General features: G+C 36.8%; 3 protein-coding genes across 3 annotated transcripts; 1 reads left to right on the top strand and 2 right to left on the bottom strand.

Moving 5' to 3' along the window:
- Nucleotides 1-2,233: 2,233 nt before the first annotated feature.
- On the bottom strand, nucleotides 2,234-10,687 carry LOC111330078 (syntaxin-1A). The gene is made up of 12 exons (XM_022934874.2): nucleotides 10,541-10,687; nucleotides 10,278-10,370; nucleotides 10,067-10,166; nucleotides 9,070-9,144; nucleotides 8,267-8,346; nucleotides 7,302-7,410; nucleotides 6,850-6,923; nucleotides 6,532-6,621; nucleotides 6,087-6,134; nucleotides 4,697-4,807; nucleotides 3,599-3,676; nucleotides 2,234-2,374 (listed from the first exon to the last, which is right to left on the bottom strand). Exons 1-11 carry the CDS (start codon nucleotides 10,571-10,573, stop codon nucleotides 3,599-3,601), a joined length of 891 nt encoding a protein of 296 aa, XP_022790609.2. The 5' UTR covers nucleotides 10,574-10,687; the 3' UTR covers nucleotides 2,234-2,374.
- A 1,725-nt stretch (nucleotides 10,688-12,412) lies between these two features.
- Nucleotides 12,413-19,296, top strand: LOC111330112 (GTP-binding nuclear protein Ran). Its single transcript, XM_022934910.2, has 4 exons — nucleotides 12,413-12,572; nucleotides 12,692-12,776; nucleotides 17,503-17,816; nucleotides 18,449-19,296. The coding sequence occupies exons 1-4, from the start codon at nucleotides 12,534-12,536 to the stop codon at nucleotides 18,665-18,667; spliced, it is 657 nt and encodes a 218-aa protein (XP_022790645.1). The 5' UTR covers nucleotides 12,413-12,533; the 3' UTR covers nucleotides 18,668-19,296.
- Nucleotides 19,297-20,436: 1,140 nt separating this feature from the next.
- Nucleotides 20,437-22,589, bottom strand: LOC111330110 (sterile alpha motif domain-containing protein 15). Its single transcript, XM_022934909.2, has 3 exons — nucleotides 21,722-22,589; nucleotides 21,324-21,422; nucleotides 20,437-20,847 (listed from the first exon to the last, which is right to left on the bottom strand). Exons 1-3 carry the CDS (start codon nucleotides 21,878-21,880, stop codon nucleotides 20,647-20,649), a joined length of 459 nt encoding a protein of 152 aa, XP_022790644.1. The 5' UTR covers nucleotides 21,881-22,589; the 3' UTR covers nucleotides 20,437-20,646.
- Nucleotides 22,590-22,709: the final 120 nt, after the last annotated feature.

The following is a 22,709-nucleotide window of genomic DNA, read 5'->3' as shown; positions in this document are numbered from 1 at the left end:
AAATGTTCAATATAAAAAGGTCTTCGAAAGGGAGTAAGCAGTGGCAGACCTAAGGGAGGGGTGTGGGGGCCCCTGCCCCCATTATTTTGGGTAAAAAAATAAATGCAGAAGGAAGAAAAGCTGGCAAGTGAACACACACAAACAAAAATGGAGACCCCCTTAGCTCAAGGCCTGGTTTCACCACTTGTAAGTTGTTAATAATTTGTGGGTAGAATAAATTAAGAGATAATTTGATTTTAGCAGCTGAGTTAGTTATGTAAATTGGCCACTGTAAACAAGTTCTAAAGCTGACATTTCTGTCAGAGGGATGATTTTTCTAGTCGAGGAGTCGATATTTATTAAAAAAAGTTGTTTAAAGCCTTCTTCTGACAGTGCCTTCCAGCAGAACATGCCTCCAAATATCCCAAACTCAAAACATCACCAATACTATGCTTGGTAAATACAAAATTAAAATAATTTATTTCACAACTTCAAATGCTTCATAGTTACATGTAATAGCTCCTTTACTCTGTTCAGTCCCCCTCCTTGAATTAGACCAAGAGACCCACAAGCAATCAAACCTTAACACTCTGATCTTAACTTAATTGACTTTCATTACAGAAATAAAACATCGATAATCTGAGAAGCGTAAGGTTTTCTGAAATGCCAAGAATGCAGATCAGAATTTCTCCTTAGTGACATTAGGTAGTCTGGCTTTATTTCCAAGAACTAAACTTAATATAAGTAAATTAGATTTCAACGAGTGACTGTCAATAGAAATTATGTGCATGGCCTTAACATTTCCTAAAATAGCATAAAGTTCTAACAGGCCAATCTGCCATGATAGAATTTAACTTTCTAAGTTAACCATTGACTGATAAGTGATGGCTAAAATATGAAACTTTAAATTAATATCTTTTAGTAGTGTGAACCAAATAAACTAATTCTTTTGGTTTCTGTGTGGTATATACTTAGACAGTTATTTACCTAAGTGTTGGCAAAAATGGTGGATATTTACCTTGCCGCTTCATGGCGAGGTAAATATCTACCACAATTCACCTCCATCTTGGTGAAAAATTGTTAGATAAAACTAAGTATTCATTCCTTTCATTACCAGAATAGTTAATGAGTGCCTTCTCTCTACAACACTTTGTACAATGTCTCGCAAACAAGGAAGGAGAAAAAGGTCATCTCATCAGCTGGAGGTGGTTTCCTTATTACAACACTGCATTCTCATAGCTAATTTGAAAGGAGATGAGAAGCTAGAAACAAGAATTTGTCCACCAATCAGCTTGGGAGTTAAAGGATCACAATAGCAAGAAAAACACAGAGGAGGTTGGTTTTTGGAATACCCCTCCCCCTTTAAGCTAAACATATCCTATTATAAAATATTAATTTTTAATTACACATTGCAATAGTCAAGTTCAATAAAAATAGTTTCAAGAGCAAATAAATGGGTGGGTCTAAAATGAATTTTCAGTTGTCTACATTCTCAAATCTTGTGTTTCTGCTCTTCACCATTAATCAAAAGGTCAAGGCTAAAACGTCTTAAGAGTTTTCTAGATTTCCAATATACTTAACTTGACCAGAGGGATAGTATTACTGGCACAAAAGTATATTTTTGTCCTGAATCGATTCTTCCCCTTGGGTTGAACTCTTCTTTCTCACACAAAACTACCTTCAGCTCAACACATCTTAATCATTGATGCTCTTGTCATTTCTTTTAACAACAGGGAAAGTGATTCTATATTTGAGAGACTTTTGGATAATCTGGAAGTATTAGCAAATGTGCAATGAGCTTCAAAGCACCCTTGGTGGAATGGCAAAAAACACTCAACACTTGTGCAGTTGAATAGATACCTCAGTTAAAAACCCTGTCTTCAGCTTATACAAAGCACTGAGAAATAAGTTTACTAGGAATTTGAAATTTTAATGCCATAGTAAACACAAGAATAATTGATTTGAATTTGAAAATCTAAAAAAAAAGCTGACCCAACCAAGGAAGAAACTGTACGTATGAGAGTAAAAGGGTGTGGTCCATAAATCTAGAACATCTGACAAAATCACACAGGAAAAAAAAAAAAACAAAAGAACTTGAAAAAATACTTTGCTCTCTGGGATAATGCTATTTGCCGTCTGTTTAAAGATTTATTTGCAGTTTTTAACTTTTTATGGTAGCATTTAGGTGATAATACACTGTCTGGGCCTGTCAAAGTCCAGCGACACTTAATGTAACAGATGAAAATATTTACAGTCCAAATTTAAAATGTTATTTATGGTTCCTTCCATCCAGTCATTACTTGGTGGTCTATCAAGCCCCATTTATCTATTTCATTACATTAATATTATGGAGATATTTGAACCATATAAAAACAAATACTAAATGTTACAAATTCTGAAAAAGAGAAACAAAAATAAAGAACTCAAGATTAATTGATCAAGTTCAAATAAAATGATTAAGCACCAATCAGGACAATAATGATATCATGGATATCAATGCAATCATATTAAAACAGTTTTTTAACCACATTTGAGTCCTGATAACTCGAACCCCTCCTAACTTGAAGCTTGCACAACCTTGGGCCAATACAAATTTCCCATTGATTTCTGTCATTCATTTACTGCAAATTTACCCTACTGTAGGTAACTGGAACCCTCAATTACTCAAACCTTCTTTTAACTCAAAATGAATGTCAAAAGTCATTCTTTACTTAACAATTGGTTCATGCTTTAGCGTGCACTATCGAGTTATGGAGCACGTGGGAAGTTTGGAGAGCACGAAAGAAGCGTAAGAGTTTCCCGAGGCAATAGCCGAAGGCAACTCTAGCTTCTTGAATGCTCTCCAAACTTCCCACGTGCTCCATAACTCGATAGTGCATGCTAAAGCATGAACCAATTGTTTTAAAACATAGCCGGTGGAATTGTGCATCAAATCTGACACGAAAAACGGACAACAATATAAATTGAAGCGAATCGTGACGGCGCTGATGCCGAGTCTCCTTTTTCCATTGTTTTTCTCTTTCTCTGCCTCATTTAAGAACTCTAGCCCAAGGGAAAAGGTGAAAAAATTGTCTTTGCTTTGGGACTAGTTGGCCGAGTCTCTGTTTGTATCCATTATTGTCACAATATAGATTATTTTTCCCCGTGCTAACAATGGCTGCTTGCGCAAAAAAAAATTTTCTGGCGAAGCGATTTGCTGATGCTATCAGCATGCACTATCGGGATTTTGAGCACGCTTACGTTTAATGAATTTGACTGCGCAGCTCTGCTAGCTATGTTCTAAATATTTTTAATCCTCAATAAATCAAACCATGTCAAACCACATCTGTTAATACCTTGCAAATCAAAACAAAACAGTGTACTACAGTTCAAAACCGTAATTCATTTTGAAGCAGACATAAATCTTTGTCCTATTTTGCAGTATACAAAATTTGTCAGTCCAGTTCAGGTTTTGATGGTTTAGGGTACACTGTAACTGTAACAGTGCCTTTATCTTCAACTCCTGATGACTTGATTCTTTTTCAACTTCCCTTGAAGGTTGGAGTTTTTGGGAGTCTACTGTACATGTAAAATGCATAACATGTAGAGCTCTACATATCCCTCCAGCTGGAAACCTTACCTAGTTTGTGAGAATCACTACTATAGTGACAAGTATAGCCACTAAAACAACTAGACAGATGATGATCATGATTTTTTTCTGTTGGCAAATAAAAACATTTGACAGTTAGTTACCCTTTACACTCTAAAATCAGTCTCCATATTCTCCATACTGTTCTCTATACTTTTCCTAAGGTGCTGACAAGGAGAATTTTTTCTTTAGTTGGTGATCATTTCCTTTATTCTCTTGACCTTAATGGGTGATAGTGTGAGGACAAATCAGATGTTAGTCACTCTTTGGGGTCAAATAGTTAAAACTTTATTCAGACACTCTTGCTTTCTGGAGGAGGGGGATGAATAGGCTAATGGATGGGCAGATTCTGAGAATTATTTTGCCCGGATTTCGGATTGAGCAAAATTTTAACGGCTTGGCAGATCCTGAAATTGCAACGGTTTGCAGTTTTGTCGATTTTTTAGATTCGGATTTTGGATTTTGCTTGTGAGGAAGTTTGAATCATGGATCTGAACGATCGTCAGAAATGCATTGTTTTCTGAGCATGTGTATTTTTTTGTCACGGATGAGACTCTTTTCATGTCACGCATCAGGGAAATAGTAACGCACTGGGATGTCTGCTGTGTTCACGCCCTTATCCATGACACTTTACCCCACAGCTTGAGATTCACTCGATGGGAAAGCCATTGCCTAGCTAACACACAACAGCTCAAGGTGCATTTTCCACCTTTTGACGAGACAAGTAGCGAACAGATTCAGATTGTCAAATCGTAGCGGATCAGCAGATTTGTATTACCCCTATTCACCCCCATCCTGGAGGTAGTTTCAGACTGGCAGGAGAATACATAAAGAGATTTTAGGCTCGACACTAACTTTTCAACTTACTAGGGCAAGTGGCTGGTGACAACGTAGATGCTACAACAATTTCAGTTTGTTTACTAGCCAAACTGGCTGGTGGAAATAAAAACCCACTTGCCAAAACTGAATTTTTACTAGTCTATGGCTAGTTGGCTACCATTAGTGTCAAGCCCTGTAAGATTGTTAACAACCTTTGATCTTGAATTCGATTAACTGAACAAAGACAAAACTACAATTAATGATACTCACCCGCCTTGCTTTACTTTGATACTTGACAGCTTTTTTGGTGTCACTTTTAGCTGATTGTACAAAGTCAACCGCTTGTTCTACATTGTACTCAATTCTGTCGATCATCTCTCCCTGCCAATAAAATAGCATAACAGCATTAAGCAGGAAGTAAATGCACAGAAATGGAAGGATACATCTTGAGCAGGATATTGTAAGTCAACCCTTGATGCCATTTTATGCTTGCCTGATACTTAACTCTTTCATTCTAAAGATCTCATCAGTGATTCTTCTTACTGTCTGCCATACAATTCTCATCATGTTAGTTTGGAGAAATTGGCACTGGATCAACTACAAATAATCCCAATTCAAATTTTTCTTTATTCTCAATCATCACTTGTTTATTTGATATTGTATTGATGATGAAGGTAGAAATTTAATCTCGGTCACTCATAGGAGCTAAAGGGTAAACACCTAAATGCTTACTTTTTTTTATTAACCTTACTAAATTAAATGCAAAAAGGTGCAGTGGTTGGCATGCACGTCTCAGAGACCTGGCCAGGGCAGTATATATGGGTTATTAACCAAGTGTGAGGTCAAGTTGGCTGGATATTGGCTGAGTTCTTTTTTTTTTTTGCATTTTTATGGCCAAGACAAAGTTGAGGTCCATAAAAATACAAAAAAAGAGTGAGGCTATCATTCAGCCATCTTGACCGAACAAGCTTGGTTAATAAAGGATTTATTACATTGAAAAAAGATTCCCCTTTATTAGGAATTAGGAATGACTTGTTAACTTCGAGAGTTGGGAAAGAAAGCCAACTGTGTTTGTAGCACCACAAACGCATGAAAGTCGTTTCTGTTTTCTTTGTTTTGACTATCTTCTGCCGCTTTTTGCGTTTCCATCGCCGACACTGTACAAGAATTATGAAATGTAGTTCTAATTCAATTTTTTCATGCACGGAGTTGATATGGGCAATCCCGAGCAGGCAAGATGGGCCTATCTAGCCTGCTCCAGTAGCCAATCAGATCACAGGATTCACTTCACCTTGCCCATGGGCACTGTGAGCAATGTAATAAATTGTGTTCTTGGACAAGACACTTTACTCTCACGGTACTTCTCTACTTCCAGGGCCCAGTTGTATAATGGGCAGATAATACTATCCAGCAGATACCATGTGTGATAGCAAAAATATACAGTGCTGTCCACCACATAGAGATCTGTCCATTTAGTTAAGAGGTAACCCAGTGATGGACTAGCACCCCATCCAATAGCAAATTGAAATACTCCTGGTCAGTTTGTCTCAGTCATTGGATCAGCAAAAAAATAAGAACTTATCAACAACAGCCCACTCATGCATTGACTTAGCAATTTTTGAACAATTTGATCATGTTAACTGTTGAACACCTAACTTACCTGGCTCTCAACCAACATGGCCATGTCAACAAACATATCATGAAGTTCCTTGAGAGAAAAACAAAAATAGCACCATATATCACTTCCACATGAAATATTAGACAACCAAGCATAAACCATAGATTTCTTTCATAAATGGCAGTCCTGTCTGATATTATTTCATTTTCATGTACATGAACCTTTCTGTCTTAAATCAACTGAAATTTCCAATGCAAGGCCAACAAGGCTGTTTTCCATACAAACAAAAGAATGATAATCATGTGTGCAATTGTGAAAGAGGTCTATACTACAAGAAGCGATCTGATGATAAAAATGATCCTGACTCTGGCAATTAATGACAATGATATTAATCCATAATTCTGCATTGATGCAGATCACATTCCTCATTCCTGGTCCAATTCACAGACTGTTTAGAAAGGATATTTCACAAAGCTATTTTAAGTACCTGAATACTTTTTTCTAAATTGATAATATCTCTGTGTCTAGCTTCTATATCTCCCAAGGCTTGTCTTGCTTGTTGAGTCTCTATCACAATCTATGTATAAACAACAGAAACATGATTATTCACTACCAAAGAGTTATAATGACATTTACTAGAAAGCATTTTGATTGAGTGTCCTTATACACCAAAACAAATTCAAAGGAACCAATCAAGGACTATGAAAGGAAAAAGGCAGACTGTAACAAATAATTTATGAGGAGACTTTTTCAATAGTTATTGTAAAAAAATACAATTAAAGAGCTCAGTGTTCTTCATACTTACATCTGAAGTAAAAATCGCTGGATCTCCACCCTCCAACATTTCCTCTACTTCCTCGTATGTCTTAGCTTTTCCAGCTAATTGTCAGGTGAGAGTTAAAAATACCAATATCAGTTTACACTTAAAACCAATTTCATACACATGCTTTAAAATCTCAAGGCTTTCAAAAACAGCTCACATTAGAGATGTTTGAAGCTAAGCTCAGAAAACTGGGGTCTTGTGCCAAAAGTCAGGGCTAACTTAATAAACTAACCAGGAGAAATATCATGAAACAACAATCTAATCTTCTTAAAATACCTCAACAAACTACAACAAGGAAAGAGACCAAGCAAATATTTTCAAATTTTATCACATAGTGGACTTTTCATGGATTGGGTATATAATTTATGAATCTTAAAGGGAGAAGTTACATACTAATCACTTCTGGGAGTTTAAGGGCTAACAACTCATCATACTTATTTCCAGCTGCCGCTGAATCCTTGCTTTGCATTTCTCTCTGTAATCAGACTGGGTCGTGTTATAGTCACTCATCACTTCTACAAATTTTCTTGCTAATGTAGAATGCTAAAATATATATATATATATATATATTAATTAAAAGTAATTTTTACTTTTGTTAATTGGCATAAAAATAGGAAAATTAAAAATCATAATGGATTTGAATTGTGGGTCAGAGTTGACAATTTTCTTACTAATTCTGTAAGCTAAAAGTTTCCATATTATTATCACTTTGCTAGACATTGTGGCACATTTTGCAGGCTAAAATGGAGAATTTGGTCAGCAAAATACATTTTAGCCCAATAAATAGATTGTTTTGCTGTCTTATTTTTCAGCGTTTATTCTGTCAATTCCCTCCAAAGTAACAATAACAGTAATGCAGTTTATATTCTGGGGTATATTATATATTTTGGGCCCTTCTCAGAATCATTTTAACCTTTAACTATAGCTGCCGGGGTAAAATGATTCAGACCCAAAACATATTTATTCTCAAGAATGCGAACTTCATTGTTTTATTACTGCTAATGAACAGGTGTAAAGGTAAATATGTATTCAGGAAAGACTTCAATGCAGAGCACAATATCAATAAATAACAAGATTTATTACACAGCTTGGGCAGTCAGAGGGCCAATGACTAAAATCAACCAATCAAAATGCTCTATTGCCGGTCAATATTCTCTCAGTATTGGACCGGGCACTGTCCCGAATGGTACCGAATGATACCCCACTTGTGTCCCTTTGAACTTCAGTCATATAATAAATGTCTTATTAACCAAGCTTGCTCGGGACCATACTGGAAGAATATCGGCCCTCGGTCTTTTTTGTACAGACCTCGCTGCACTGGGTCCGTTCTGTCTAGACCTCGGGCCGATATTCTCCAAGTACGGCCCTCGCGCTGGGTTAATAAGATATATGTATTAACCTGGCATCTTCTTATCCTGGCTTCAGCATAGTTATTATAACCTGCATCCTGGTCTTGCTGGTTTATACTGTGTTCCATTTCTTAATCAGAGCACAAAACACTGAATGAGTGATAAAAAGTATTTTAAATAATAACCTGCAGGGCTTGACACAAACTTTTCAACTTGTTAGCCAAGTGGAGGGTGACAACTTAAATGTTACAGCAATTTCAGTTTGTTTACTAGCCAAACTAGCAAGTGGAAACCGAAAATCACTTGCCAAAACTGAATTTCTACTAGTCTATGGCTAGTTGGCTACTATTAGTGTTGAGCCCTGAATCAGTCTTTTGAAAATAAGACATGATCTTAAAATAATAATATTATTATAGTTATTTCCTGATGTCCCTAATTTTTAAACAAAGTTTTAAGGAAATTATTGCAATTGTGTTCACATTCTTTATTCCCAAACTCCTTTAATATAAACTCTGACAGTTCAGTTCATGTTGAATCTTTGGTCTTCCTCTGGTGACAAGGGAGATTGTAGGCAACATGTGTGTTCATATATAAGGAAGAATGCAGTCATGCTTTTGATGTAAACATGGTGAAGGATGTTACCATGTTTGCTCCCATAGTTTGGCTCCAATCTCTGATTTCTTAAATCTCACTTGACAATCACAGAGACCAAATGTGAAGGCGAACAGACGAGGAGAAAGAGAAGAGAGTCTTATGGTGGACAATGTCTACATTCAAACTCTTTTGGTTTAGTTGTTGACAACTTTACCACCCTAATTACAATTGTAACACTAGAGAAGTACCAAATCTTTACCTTTCAATTTCACTCTGACTAGATTACTAGTCTTCTTAACATCTACCATCAGTCTTTCCAGTTCTTCTTTTACCTCTAAAATGCCAGATAAACAGAGAAGTTAGTGTTTATAAATCCACAAATTAAGCCTTGGAGGTTTGTTCATGTCTAACATTTCTTAACCTGTCAGAATCATCTAACTTAAAATCTTTTGGAACTTCAGTTTATTTTTTATTATTGCTTACTTTAAACATCCCCATGGAATAAGTTTTATCACATTAGTCCAAAATAGTATGGAAAAAGAGTTATGATTTTGAACAACTTTGAAAACATATAAACATTATTGACACTTCACACCTTTTTTTTAACCATTTCACTCCCATGATTTTTTTTACTGTTTGCCAGACACTTTGTGACATTTCAGCTCCAGTTAATCATTGAATCATACAACATTCCCTGTTTGACATTTTCTCTTCAATTGTAAGGAGAAATTCCCTTTTGGTCACCCCTTGGAGAAAAGTGTTAAATAAAATCTAGCTAAAATAAAAGGTTTCTAACATTACATGTTGAAACAAATGTTTTGTCAAGTGAATAACAAATAGAGTACTTCAGTGGTAAAAAAGACAAAATTGTATTTTTCTGAATATTTTTTACATCAACAGGTACAAACTCGATTTCTCACCCTATGAGAAACAAAACATGAAGTTACATACATACATTTATTTGGTAAAGCAGGTTAAGTTACATACAATGGCAGCAAAAAGCTGATGTGGACCTGCCTAAAATAAATTATCATACGTACTCTAACATACCAATGTAAATTAAACACTTCCTTTTACAACTTTCAACATTCCACTGTACAAAAATCAACATTATATTTAGCAATATTCTACGTAACATGAATTGCACGGTCTCTAAAAATATGAAGACTGTTTTATCCTACTGAACAAAAGGTCGAGTGACTTTCCATTTCTACACATGCACTGGTAATGTTTTTTTTTTTCTCTTATATAGATACCTTGATCTTGTACTGCTGCGGACAGCATAGCACTGTGCATTTTCTTAACTTGTTCCACATCTTGTGATATTTTATCAATGTTTGTTCGTACTATAGCCACCTTCAAGTGGAAGAATAAAATGATTGAACACGAAATAGCAATACCAATATTTCTCACGAGCAATCTTGAAAGTGCAAGTTGAACCTTAGACAGTAGTGAAGAAAAACTTACGGTTTGGAAAAAATTATCCATAAAAGTATTTTCCACATTAATAATAGTCGAAGGTTCATCATAATCTTGTGGATCCTCATCGTCGACATTTCCCTGTGAAAAACACAGTGTTGATACTGTAAATTGATCAAATCTCCAATATGTTACGAATGCTACATAGATCAATTGAATCGAAAGAGGCTCGTACTCTGTGTGAAATAATTAAAAGAAACAGACTAGTTTAAAAAAATTTCCGCTTCTATGATACTTGAATATAGACTCACCGCGCCTTTTAAGGCCTGTAATCGGTCCCTCATTTTGAAAACTCGTGTAAATACAAAGTAAATCCGGTGTAAACTCCACAACCACCTCCCCAAGATTGACTGCGGGCTTACTTTTGAAAGCGGTCTGTCTATGACCGATAAAATAAAAAAAGTATTCGTACAGGGGAGGGGATGGTATAGTATAGCAGAGTCTAATGGCTCACGTCTTAGTTTCCTCTCCAATGAATTCGAAAAACTGAGCTGAGTCGAGCTGATGAAAACATATAACAAAGAAGAAAAACTAAATGCCTTTATCCCAATATTAACTGGGGTCAAATCGTTCATAATAACAGTTTTAAAATAACCATTTATCAGTACATGCGTTCCTTTTATAAACACATGGTGTTTGTACATGCATATCGATATCATATGGTTAATTGTTTACTCGATCTTCAATACGTGGAGAAGTGAGATAGATCAAAATCTTGCCTTCTCTCGGGAACTGTTGAAGATGGCATCTGAGTTCAGAACAGCTTTGATTTCTCTCCACAGTTAGAAAAAAAAAACACAAACGACACCTGAAGCTGCTCAGAATAACATTCATTTTTGGGATATTTGTCATTATCTGTTAAAAAAAAAGGTAGGCTTGCTGTGTGCGGTTATTTCCATATGTAGCATGCATGACTGATCACCAGTCCTCAGGGCTCGTATATATCAAGAGTTTTGAAAACAGAGCACGGCAAAGGTCAACGCTGGTGTCATTTACGGATTTGCCCTCCCCCTCTTAAAACTGGACTCCCCGGTCCATTTCCACTGACGGATTTGGAGCAAAGGGTCTAGACTGGTCTAAATATAGCGGGGTGGGGGCAGATCTGATATTGGCAAAAATTAACGATTACTTGGCTCATTTTTCCTCTTATCCTCAAATTATCGCTTCAGGAAAATTAAGAAAAGATCAAGTGCACTGTTAATCCAGTTATTTTCACTGCACAATTAAAATAAATAGTTTGAACTGGGCAGTGCAGTCACATTTGAATGAGCGGTCTGATTGTTAAGGTTAAAGAAGTCCTGTGGACAACTAATGTTGGCATTTAGACACTGACTCAGCTGAAGTTATCTTCAGAGTCCTTCTGCTAAGGTTGTCGAAACCTCAGTCAGATTATTCAGACAACAGTCTTTCTGAGGAGTACTCACACCCAGACGATCAGATGCAGGTAGAGAAATCAGAGTCAATTCAGTGTGTTTATACTTCTCGAGTAGTAATTGGGGGAACTAATCCAAACTAAAACTGAATCTGCAATACTTAAAACACTTGAAAAACGTGACAAAACGTCTAAAAAATATCAATTGTGATATTTATGAGAATTTTGAAGAACTTGGAAATTAACAAACGAAAGAAGCTAAATTAATACTTTATAGTGTACGACATTTCTGTTCTACTGCCCGCTTCATTTAGATATAAAAAGAAGTCCAAACTTAAATCTTCGCGACTTTTTAACAGAAGTGTATGAAACAACACGAATGTCTCGTTTCACGGGGAGGGAATTGATTACAGCTGCTTAAAGAACTCGCATTTGACGGCAGATGTTTTCATTGCAGAGGATTGGCTAACAATTATTTTTCCGAGCCTCTCCAAACGCGTTCAACTTCAAAAGGAACAAAAGATTCCCAGCCACTAATTGCTTCTTCAGAACAGCTGATCGCTCCTTTTCGTAAGCAAAGTACAAAGGACTCGAAGTTTTACTTTTATCATTCTTTTACCTTTATAGGAGTATATACTTTTTCAACTAAAATGGCCGGTGCGCACCCTTCTCTGTGATTGTTACACCACATAAAACACATTTCCTGTGACGGATATAAGCCCCCAATGGCTGATAGGAGACTGGGTAACAGTACCGTCAGTTCGTCACTGGTTAAGACCGGTTTTGACTACAGTTGGACCACGAGTTCGGAAGGAAATATTTCTAAGCAGTTGGGTGAAGAGTTCTTCCAAAGGTTCAACTTATCTGGAAAAATGGCACAGCAAAAGGTTGAGCCAGTAGCCAGATTCAAAGTGGGTTTTCTCTTCATTTCAGTATTTCTACTCAATCATAGCATTTTTGCACAATGTCTTGAGGTTCGTATATAAGGGTATACTTATACTGAACGTTCGTGTTTTATGTTTCTGGTTAGCTCGTTCTTGTTGGCGATGGTGGTACTGGAAAGACAACGTTTGTCAAACGCCACTTGACTGGAGAATTTGAAAAAAAATACGTCGGTGAGTAACTTCGAAATCAAGTTAATTTCGCACTTTCCACCGTATCAGGGACACCATTCTGCTATATTTCACCCTAAACTACTTTAATTTACTACAGATATCTCATTCATTTAAGTGGAGGAGTAAACTGCAAAACTATACCTACAATGCTATACAACATTTTTCAACGAAAGCTAAGGTTTAACTCTTAAATTCGTTTCTGAACAACATACGAGTAGAATATTTGAACTGTTAGAGTTCCCGCGCTTTTTTTGATTAATTCTTCCGATTAATTACGCATGCTTTCCATTAATTTTCCAATTTGGAAGCGGTAAAGAGCTGCTCTAAGTACAAATACGACAGACATTTTCCCGGATTACATTTTTTTTCAAGTCTATATGCTCAGTAAAGTGTGCAAAATAAACAGAAAAAGATGCAAGTCTGAGAGAAAAACCTCTGATTTATGCATTTGCCTAATTATGCTTAATTTAGTATAATTGATATGGTAATTATAGGGATGCGCATGCTCTGATTGGTTGAGGATTGTGTCGTATCTTGCTATAATCACCTGCCACTGGCTGTAATTGCCTTGTGCAAGGTGATTACAGTGGGAACATTAAATTTTATCGAGGCAGTGACGAACATGATTAAGAAAATTCAATTCAGAAGAGCACAAAAGATACTACTAGGCTTGTATGGTCAGCCATTTGTTTCAAAATCATGACACAATTTATGTGCGGTTTTTTTCCCACGTATACTTGCAATTATTCCTTCTACACGATAAACATGCAATTTTTTGCCACGTATACTTGCATTTTATTCCCAAGTATATGACCATTTTTTTACAAACGCATATATATGCCCACAAAAAATTTACATATGATACACGATCCTCGCAGTAGACAGCGCTATTTAACACATTGACTCCTGAACCGCCCGAACCTCGTGATCGCCTTGCGCGAGAACGCTTTCCCCCCCTACCTCCCATACTAAGTGGAGCTTTGTCCCCAAACTTCCTCTATAGTTTGGAGATCAATAAGCCAATCAGAATCCGTTGTTTGCGCAGATATTTTTTCAACTTTAGGGGGTACTAGAGGGGCATTACTCTATGCGTCTTCACTAAATGATCAAATTTGAAAATATGGCGTCCACGCGGCCGACCCTCAAAATTTTCAGGTCGGATTTTTCGTTCATTTGCGATCGAGTTAGACCTTGTGAAATTCAGAATGTAAAGTAACAATGCTCTAGAATACTCTGCTTGGAAAAAAATGGATATCCAGGTCTTAAAAGTGACAGAGTAAGCTCTCAAGTCAACGACACTACGATTCTCTAAGGCGATGCGAATTATGGACGTAAAGTGAAAACCGAACTTTCGGACTTCAATCAGGGCCTGGCGACAATTTGACGATTCGATCACCCGGTAAATATTATGTTCAAGTAACAATGTGTTCAAAAAGTATAGTTTAATAGAAGATTTTGCCTCAAATCGAAGTTTTTTCAGAATTTTCAACATAACGCTGCGCAATTTCTGGCCATGAAGGCAAGTAAACAACGATCTATGCATGATGAATTTTTACCGCGTGGGCTTTGTACACATAAGAAATTCGTACGTTTTTCGCTTATAACAGCAAATCAAAAACTGTTTTGAATCAATCTGACGTCGCGAAATATTTCTTGGCCATTTTAGTCTTGCTTCTTATCGATAGATTCCATGGAACTTGAGATCTCTTCACTCACGGACAAATTTGCATATTCCCTTTGAAATATGATCCACATGCCCATTTTCACACATGCGAAAATATTTAGCGATTTTTATCTTTCATCTTGATTTTTGAGTTACAACATAATATACACCTATCGCTTTTTTTCGCCAGAAATAAGTTCTTTAAATAGTCCTCTTTCACTGGAGCGTGTTTTTTGGAAAAGCTGATTTTTAAAAATTTACTGCGCATTGTGTTTGCCTTCTTGGTTTCTCCAGAATTTTGACTTTTCGTCGGCATGTGTTACACATAAGTGGCAATGGGTTAAGCAATAGCAAAAGTCAGACCTGAAAAAAACCAGGCCTGTACGGGATTCAAACCACTGGCCTCTGCGATACTAGTGCAGGGCTCTACCACTGACCGAACCACTGACTTCGAACCACTGACCTCGCAGAGGTCAGTGGTTCGAATCCCGTACAGGTCTGATTTTCGCTATTGCTTAAATAGCGCTGTCTACTGCGAGGATCGTGTATCATATGTATCTAAAACCGCAGTTCAAAATATATGAACTTCATATATTTCATTGTATCTGACAAAAAATTTAGTTGATCTTTTATTTGAATATCTTAGTTTTTCAAACAAATGGAAAACAACCACACTCACTCCCAGTCCTCTCACGTTTCTGCAATGGCCTATGGTCGTCTCAATCAAGGTTTGGTTCTTACTTATTGCCTTCGTGGTAGTGGTGGTTGTTAGTTCCCCAACAACGGATTTGTTGGAATCTGTGGACTGTGTGTTGAGAGACTGTGAACGTCACTTTCCAAATGCTGACCCAAACACAGCAGAAAACTTTATTGTACAAGTCCAGGTTACATACGGGTGTCTCAAAACTTCAGACCTCAGACCTCGAAACCTCAGACCCCTTGAAGAGTGATTGAGATTTATGTTTTAACGCAGTTAAAAAAGAAAAGTGATCGAGATTAATGTTTTAACGCAGTGAATGAATATTTAGGGAGTGACTGAAAAAAGTGACAAATTTTCTGTCATCTCTGACTCTCTTTAAGTGCAAATGGTTTCTCACGACTTGACATTGAGTTCTTCGAAGCCGAAAAATTTTCAGACGCGCCGCCAACAAAATTTGTCCCTCATAAACCTTGGCAAAATCAATTAAATAAACAAAACTGATAAAAATTGTCGATCATTTTTTGTAAACGCTAACACCAGTGTGGTAATTGAACTGATTTCAGTTTACCAAATGATTGCAGTGATTGTCTTTCATTGCAAAACTCGCGAAGTTTACAATTTCAGACAAATTAAGATGAATCATGGTCACTGGAGTTTGAATCCATACGAAATTTAAAGGGGTCTGAAGTTTCAAGATCTTGAAACTTCAGATCCCTTGACCCCTTGAAGAAGATTGAAATTGTAAACGCAGTTCTACAGGAATGAATATTTATTTACAATAACTATCATGACTAACCCCAAGTGTCAAGTCACACAACAATCCCACATTGATAATTGGAGACAGGTAAAAGGTTTCCTATATTTTTATTCAAAAGAAAAACAAGAACGACAAGAACAATGGCAAAATTATTTCACTTTCTCGGGTGTAGTCTCTGAAAAAAAAGAGAAACATGAACTCCCCGGACAGTGCAACGATCAATGCCCTTCATTTTAACACCAGAATAATACATTTTCTGTAAACTTATCTTTAATCTTCTTTAAATTTTGTATTGATTCAACAAATCTGTTGTTGGGGAACCAACAACCACCACTGCAGCAAAGGCAATGAGTAAGAACCAAACCTTGATCGAAATAAGATGACCATGGCGGCCATGCTTGATTCAAACTGAAGTTACTTTCCGGCTCTATTGTACATGAAGTAGGTTTATTGCTAATGATATAATTCGATGCCTTTTATATGATGGCCTGCTATAACCCCATATACAAACATTTGTATGTAAGGCATATATAGGGGCTTTTTTGTGCACACACATGGTGTTTGTAAAAAAATGGTCATATACTTGGGAATAAAATGGAAGTATACAAGGCAAAGAAACACACATATATCGTGTAGCAGGAATGATTGCAAGTATAGATGGCAAAAAACTGCACATATATCATGTCATGATTTTGAAACAAATGGCCAACCATAGGCTTGGAGAAACACTTTTTAAAAGAAAGAAGTTAATTTTTAGCTGAATGAATTAAATGAAACTATCAAATTCTAGTGGAAAGTTGCCCATTATCTTGATACAAGTTCTCAAAATGGTTTCAACATCAAAACGAATATATACAACAAAGCACCTAAGCAATTATACTAAAACAAATATTCAATAATTATTCAACAATATTCACTTCGCCTTCAGTGGACATTACCTTTAACACACACTGATTGCCTAGTTTGGAAGGGATTAGCAAGTACTATTTACCTCTGAGCAGCCAAAGAGAAATAAACTTATATTTTCAGCTTCTGTGGGGTAAATGCCAAAACAGCTATTTATCTCATTGTCTGTGAAAGTGGTGGATAATTTACCTCCTTGTTTGCAGTCTGATAAATATACTCCATTTATCACCTCCCCTCTAGTGCATAATTGTTAATTGTTAGTGTGGGAATGTTGATCTCCCTGTAAAATCATTCATGTGTGGGTGTCATCAGATTTTGTGTTAGCCCATTGGTAAATGTTCCATTGCAATGGGACTTATTGATCCTTTTCTTGAGAAAGTCAAAGGTATGGTACAAGTTGATAGAGAGGTGTTATAATAAGTTTGAATTTTTCCAGAAGCTGCAACAATTGGAAGTTTGACACTAGTTTATTCTGAAAACACAGTTAGAGATCTGAATTGATTAAATTTATCTATTTTTTTTTTAAGGAATGTCTTGCAGTTGGCTGAAAATTAAAGTGCAATGTTCCTTTGACCTGAGAAATCATTTAATGATAACTTACTAAAAGTGACATCCATAGTTGCTTGAAAGTGAATTAGAAATAAAATGTTGGAATTTGAATGGTTAATTGTTCTCACATTTGGCTTGTTTCTGTATCCAGCAACTCTAGGAGTTGAGGTACATCCACTGGTGTTCTACACAAACCGAGGGGCTATTCAGTTTAACTGCTGGGATACTGCTGGGCAGGAAAAGTTTGGCGGTCTGCGTGATGGTTACTACATCCAGGGCCAGTGTGCAATCATCATGTTTGATGTAACATCACGAGTGACTTACAAGAATGTGCCAAACTGGCATAGAGATCTTGTTAGAGTGTGTGAAAACATCCCTATTGTGCTTTGTGGAAACAAAGTTGATATCAAAGATCGTAAAGTCAAGGCCAAGTCAATAACATTTCACAGAAAGAAGAACTTACAGGTATTTTTACCTGTGAATTCACTAAGAATTAATCATATTTCAGGAAAGGAGGATGCAAAAAAGTAGCCTTTTTATCTGAAAAAAAAAAAAAGTTATACATTCTTTTCAGCTCAATCCAAACAGCAGAAAAGAATGCATAATTTATAACTTGAATGCTTTGAATTACCTACCTGCAAAGCGCATTTACCTTAATGCGCAACTGATCAGATGTAGGAAACAAGAATTAGTAATGCATGTAAAATTAGTCTGGAAAATGAAAAGTGCCAACCACTATTCTCTAACCAGCTTATTTCCATTCCATTTGGCAAAAACACAAATTTATTGAATACTCATCTCCTCCTGGGAGACCAAAATAGGGTCAATATGAAGGAAGTTGTGTGATATGACACTTGCGCTTTCACAGTTAGGTTGTAAGGGAAATAGGAGACATGATGATTGGAGCAATAGGTTTTCAGGAGAGTGTGGTAAATTTGACGTGGTAAATGTCAAAGATAAACAATAAAACAAGGATTTGATTCTTAGTTGGCAGTTCAGTTAAGCCAGAAGGCTTTTCTGTACAATGTAGATAGACATAAAATACAATCTATACAGAATGGATTGTTGGTAACATCACTTTCTCTATTTCCTTACAGTACTATGACATAAGTGCCAAAAGTAACTACAACTTTGAGAAGCCATTCTTGTGGTTAGCAAGAAAACTTGTTGGTGATCCAAATTTAGAGTTTGTGGAGATGCCAGCTCTGGAGCCACCAGAGGTCCAGGTTGATCAACAACTAATGCAACACTACGAGCAGGAGCTTGCTGATGCCCAACAAACAGCTCTCCCAGAAGAAGATGATAATGATATATAATCTTTTACTGAATATTCTTCTGGGAACGTGTTCTCATGTCTTTTCTCGTGTTTTCTTATCAACTTCTGCCTCAGTCTACCTGATGTAATTTCTCCTTTTGTAAATTTTTTCAATTTGTTCACTAGATTCAGGGTGCAGTCAGAAAGATGGGACTAAATGACACTTAAGTAGATAGCAAAAACTTGAGAGATTCCCAGTTTCATTTCATAGAATAGCTCAAAAGGTTATAGCTTAAGTTTGTCAATTCAGCTGAGATAGATGTAAAAGGCTTCTTGCAGTTCAAAGGGTCTAGTTTGGGGGGGAAATTCAAAATACCCTATTGCTTCAGATCTTTTAGTTAAGTTGTCACCGTTGGTGCTTTCGTTACATAATACTCTTGTGAAACAAATATTCATTTTGTGTACTCTCTTTCACAGTTGAGTATTTAGTTAGCTAGAAACAAGGAGGAAAATGGATGGAGGGAGGCCTGTTGCAGATAACTCACCGTTAATATAAAACAGAGATTATTTATGTAACTATGTTAAAAATATCTCAAGAACTTTTTTTATCTTGTGTTGCTTTAATAGTTACATGAAGACATGTCCAAATAACTCATAGCTGTCAACAATAAAAGTTGAGAGAAAGATGTAGCCATGACAAAGTCATGTTCAAATGCCCCATAACCTATTGACGTCCAGTGCACCTGTAAGCACCCATGTGGAACCACACCCTTTCTATGCCTTGTGGCATCATTGCTTTTAACCCTGGAGCACAACTTTGAGCATGTACTGAAACAGGTTGAAAATATCTTGCAAACAATACTAGAATGAGCGCAATTGAGTGAAGGAGATTGGAGAAATAGCCAAAAAACCATGTAACTTTGACCTGAAAATCTGCACGAAAATCTTGTTCTATAACCTACCTACCTTTCTGAACATGTGGTTTGAAAATGAGTAGTTTCCTAAAAAATCTCCACACCAAAATGAAGCCTACTAAATTTCCAGCAAGTCAGGAGAAACTTCAGGCAAGGAAAGGGGAAAAAAGGGCAGGAGAAAGAGAGAAAAGTCATAAGTGGGGCATCACTTTTCAACCCAAAAGCTATCTCCAAATTTTGCTTTCTGTGCCTGCCCGAGATTTTCAGGCTGCCATTTTGCATTTGGATCGAGAGTACAAGCTGTCAATGGGTTTGTGGTAAGTTTGAGCTTTTAAAACCACAACAGTGACCCCAAATCTGCTTGACTAGCTTCACAACACAGTTTTTCACAAAAGCTGTGGCTATTAATGGGTAAAGCATGATGAATAAATTTGCAAATCTTTTGTTCATACTGCATTCATTTATATCTGAGCAAAAATAACATCACATCAAACTTTCTGGTGAGTGGGAGGGATCAGATTATTGGGGCAGAGAAAGTTCACTGATGTCTTCTGCTTTAGGTGAGGTATCTTCCACTGCACTGGTTTGTAGGAAAGTTGTGGTCCTCTTTGAAACTTTGCTTAGTCTATTGATAAACACAAACTCAAGTGTTGGCTATCACAGTTAGAACTTTGCAAAATTGATGCAGACCTTGGTTTCAATTTTCTCTTCCAAATTTACTGTAAATGAACCTGTATTCAGAGGATACCATTCACAAATCACCATGAGGCACTGTTAGATGACAATGGAACCAAGAGTAACCAAGCACTTGCATTATACACTGAAAAGTGACCTGAGTGAATGTTACATATTTCAGATTTTCAAGTCGTCAACTTTGAAAGACAAATGAATTAGAGTAATAAATACAGTAGACAAATGACAAACAAAAATGAGGTATTGATTGACAAAGGATCTGTTACAAATTATGAAATGAAAGAAGCTCAAAGAAGAAGCATACTGTTCCCTCTTTCCTTCCTTCTCACTGATAGGAAGTAAAGACTGAGAATGTATTAAAAACACACTAACTGTAATAACACATGTGTAGCCACTTGCAAAGATAGGTTGCCACATATCCCTGAAAGAAGCATTATCTTTTGTTGTTTTCACAAGGCTCTAGTTTCTGTAAGTAACGTTTGTAATCTTCAAAAGTCAACAGATCTGCTTCTACACCAGTGTTACTTTTCTTTTCAAGAAACAGTCCGAGTGATTCCCTGTGTAGGAGAGAGATGCTACGGTTCCAGTATGGTTCCTCTATTCCTAACACTTCTCGAACTCTTTTAGCTATTACCTGAGAAAAGAAAGAATAACAAAATTCTGTATTTTGTTTGTCTCTGAGCTGGCACGCCAAGATCGATTAAAACAAAAACTCAAGGAACACTTGTATTTGACTGTCTACAAAAGCTATTTATCGTCAGGAGAATTGTACCGGAATTAGTGCGAATCTAACTTCAAACAACTCAGTCCAGGGTACGTGTGCTGGGGTAAACTGCATGTTTTTTACATTCATACCCAAGTATCATGTCCTGGAGGAAGCCCTTGTAGCCACAAGATGCAGCACCATGCATGGATCACCATGCATGTACACGCTGATTTGCGTTTAAATTCAGAATTATACAGAGTTAAGTGACTTCTCGTTAAATTATCTTTTTTCGCTGTCAGTAGAACACCTCTGAATACAGGTGACTTGTTCGACAAGCCAGGACGACAAACGGAAAAAAAAAAAAAGAACTGGATTGTTCCCTCATAGGTATTCTGTAGACAAACCTTAATGTGTTCAAAGTCTGTGACACCCATTCTTGGTAAAGATGAAGCATCGACATTGATAAGTTTCCTTCCATTTATGAGATTTTCTTTAAAACAGGCCTGTAGACAATGGATCAAAAACAACTTCAATTCTCGATATGATCAAATTATACTCCAAGACTGTAGAATTAAGTTACTTACATTAGCTTTCTAATAGCTTCCCAGCTGGTCTACTCTGTTTTTTTGTTTTTGTTTTTTTTTAAATAAGTGTTCTATATACACCATAAAAGTTACGCAGACAATTGGAAAACTTAAATATTTTAGACAGAAATGAGCCTTGACGGATGATAAATCCGAGAAAACTGGACAAAATTATTTTTTCAAAAACTCTCGGCCCTTGATTGCAATTTTCGTCTCACCCGATACTGCGGGAACCCTAAAAATTCCACCCAGTCAGCGACATCTTCAACTTTCCAGCTTAGACAGGAAGGAGTGCCATCAAAGTCAAAAGTCGGTTCATATCCATTGTCAAACTTTGTAGGTGTCTTTCGGGTACTTTTGATAAGTCCGTCCGCCATATTTGTTTACCGTGGCAACAAACCGCAATCCCATAGGTCTCCGCGATGGAAACCATGCTACTTGGGAGGGGTGACACATGTCTGCAGCTTGGGCCAAAAAACGGAAACAGGGAAAAATTTACTCTTCAACTCATCGCCCATCGGTTGTCATCACGGAGCCAATCAGAACGCAGAAAAATGACAGTCACTGTCAAGTCTCTTCTGAGAGTATCCACAACAATATAGAAAAGAGCGAAAATAATTAAATCCTTATGTCCAACCCTAGTACCCTGGCTGATTAAAAACGCTTTAAACGATGAATTTAGCGTCTGAAGAATGAACATTATAGAAAGCGCTCAAAGACAATGAAAACAACAGCAACAACGATAACTCTCCAGGCAGTGGCCATAAAAAGTGATAGAAACCCTGGAAAAGTTGCTAGACAGGGGGCCAATCAGCAGTCAATTTCAGTTCACGTGGTTGGTGGTTCGAGTGACCCGGGCTGTTTTGAAACTTGTCTTCACAGAAAGAAGCATGGCACTCATTAATTAGCAATCAGTTTCCAAGAACTGGAAACAAAATGCAGAAAACGGTGAGTTCAAAGCTTACGTTTGAAAAAAAAGAAAAATGAACAAACACCGTAGAACGAGCTCGACAAAAGGTTCAAATGAAAGTACATTTTCATTCTTCATTTGCGCCAGAATAGTTTCGACCAGTTTCACGTGAGTACAAACAAGAACGTTTAGTTTGAACTAAATAAGTACGAGAATAGAAGCAAAATATTCTGTCTCTACCCCAAATTCAGCAAAGACTTTTATACTAGTACATGGACATCCCGTGTGCAGGCAAA

The sequence above is a fragment of the Stylophora pistillata genome, chromosome 13 (assembly GCF_964205215.1).
Source record: "Stylophora pistillata chromosome 13, jaStyPist1.2, whole genome shotgun sequence".
NCBI classification, from domain to species: Eukaryota; Metazoa; Cnidaria; class Anthozoa; order Scleractinia; family Pocilloporidae; genus Stylophora; species Stylophora pistillata.
The sequence above is the reverse complement of the archived record's forward strand: the minus strand, read 5'-3'. Positions and strand labels throughout refer to the sequence as shown.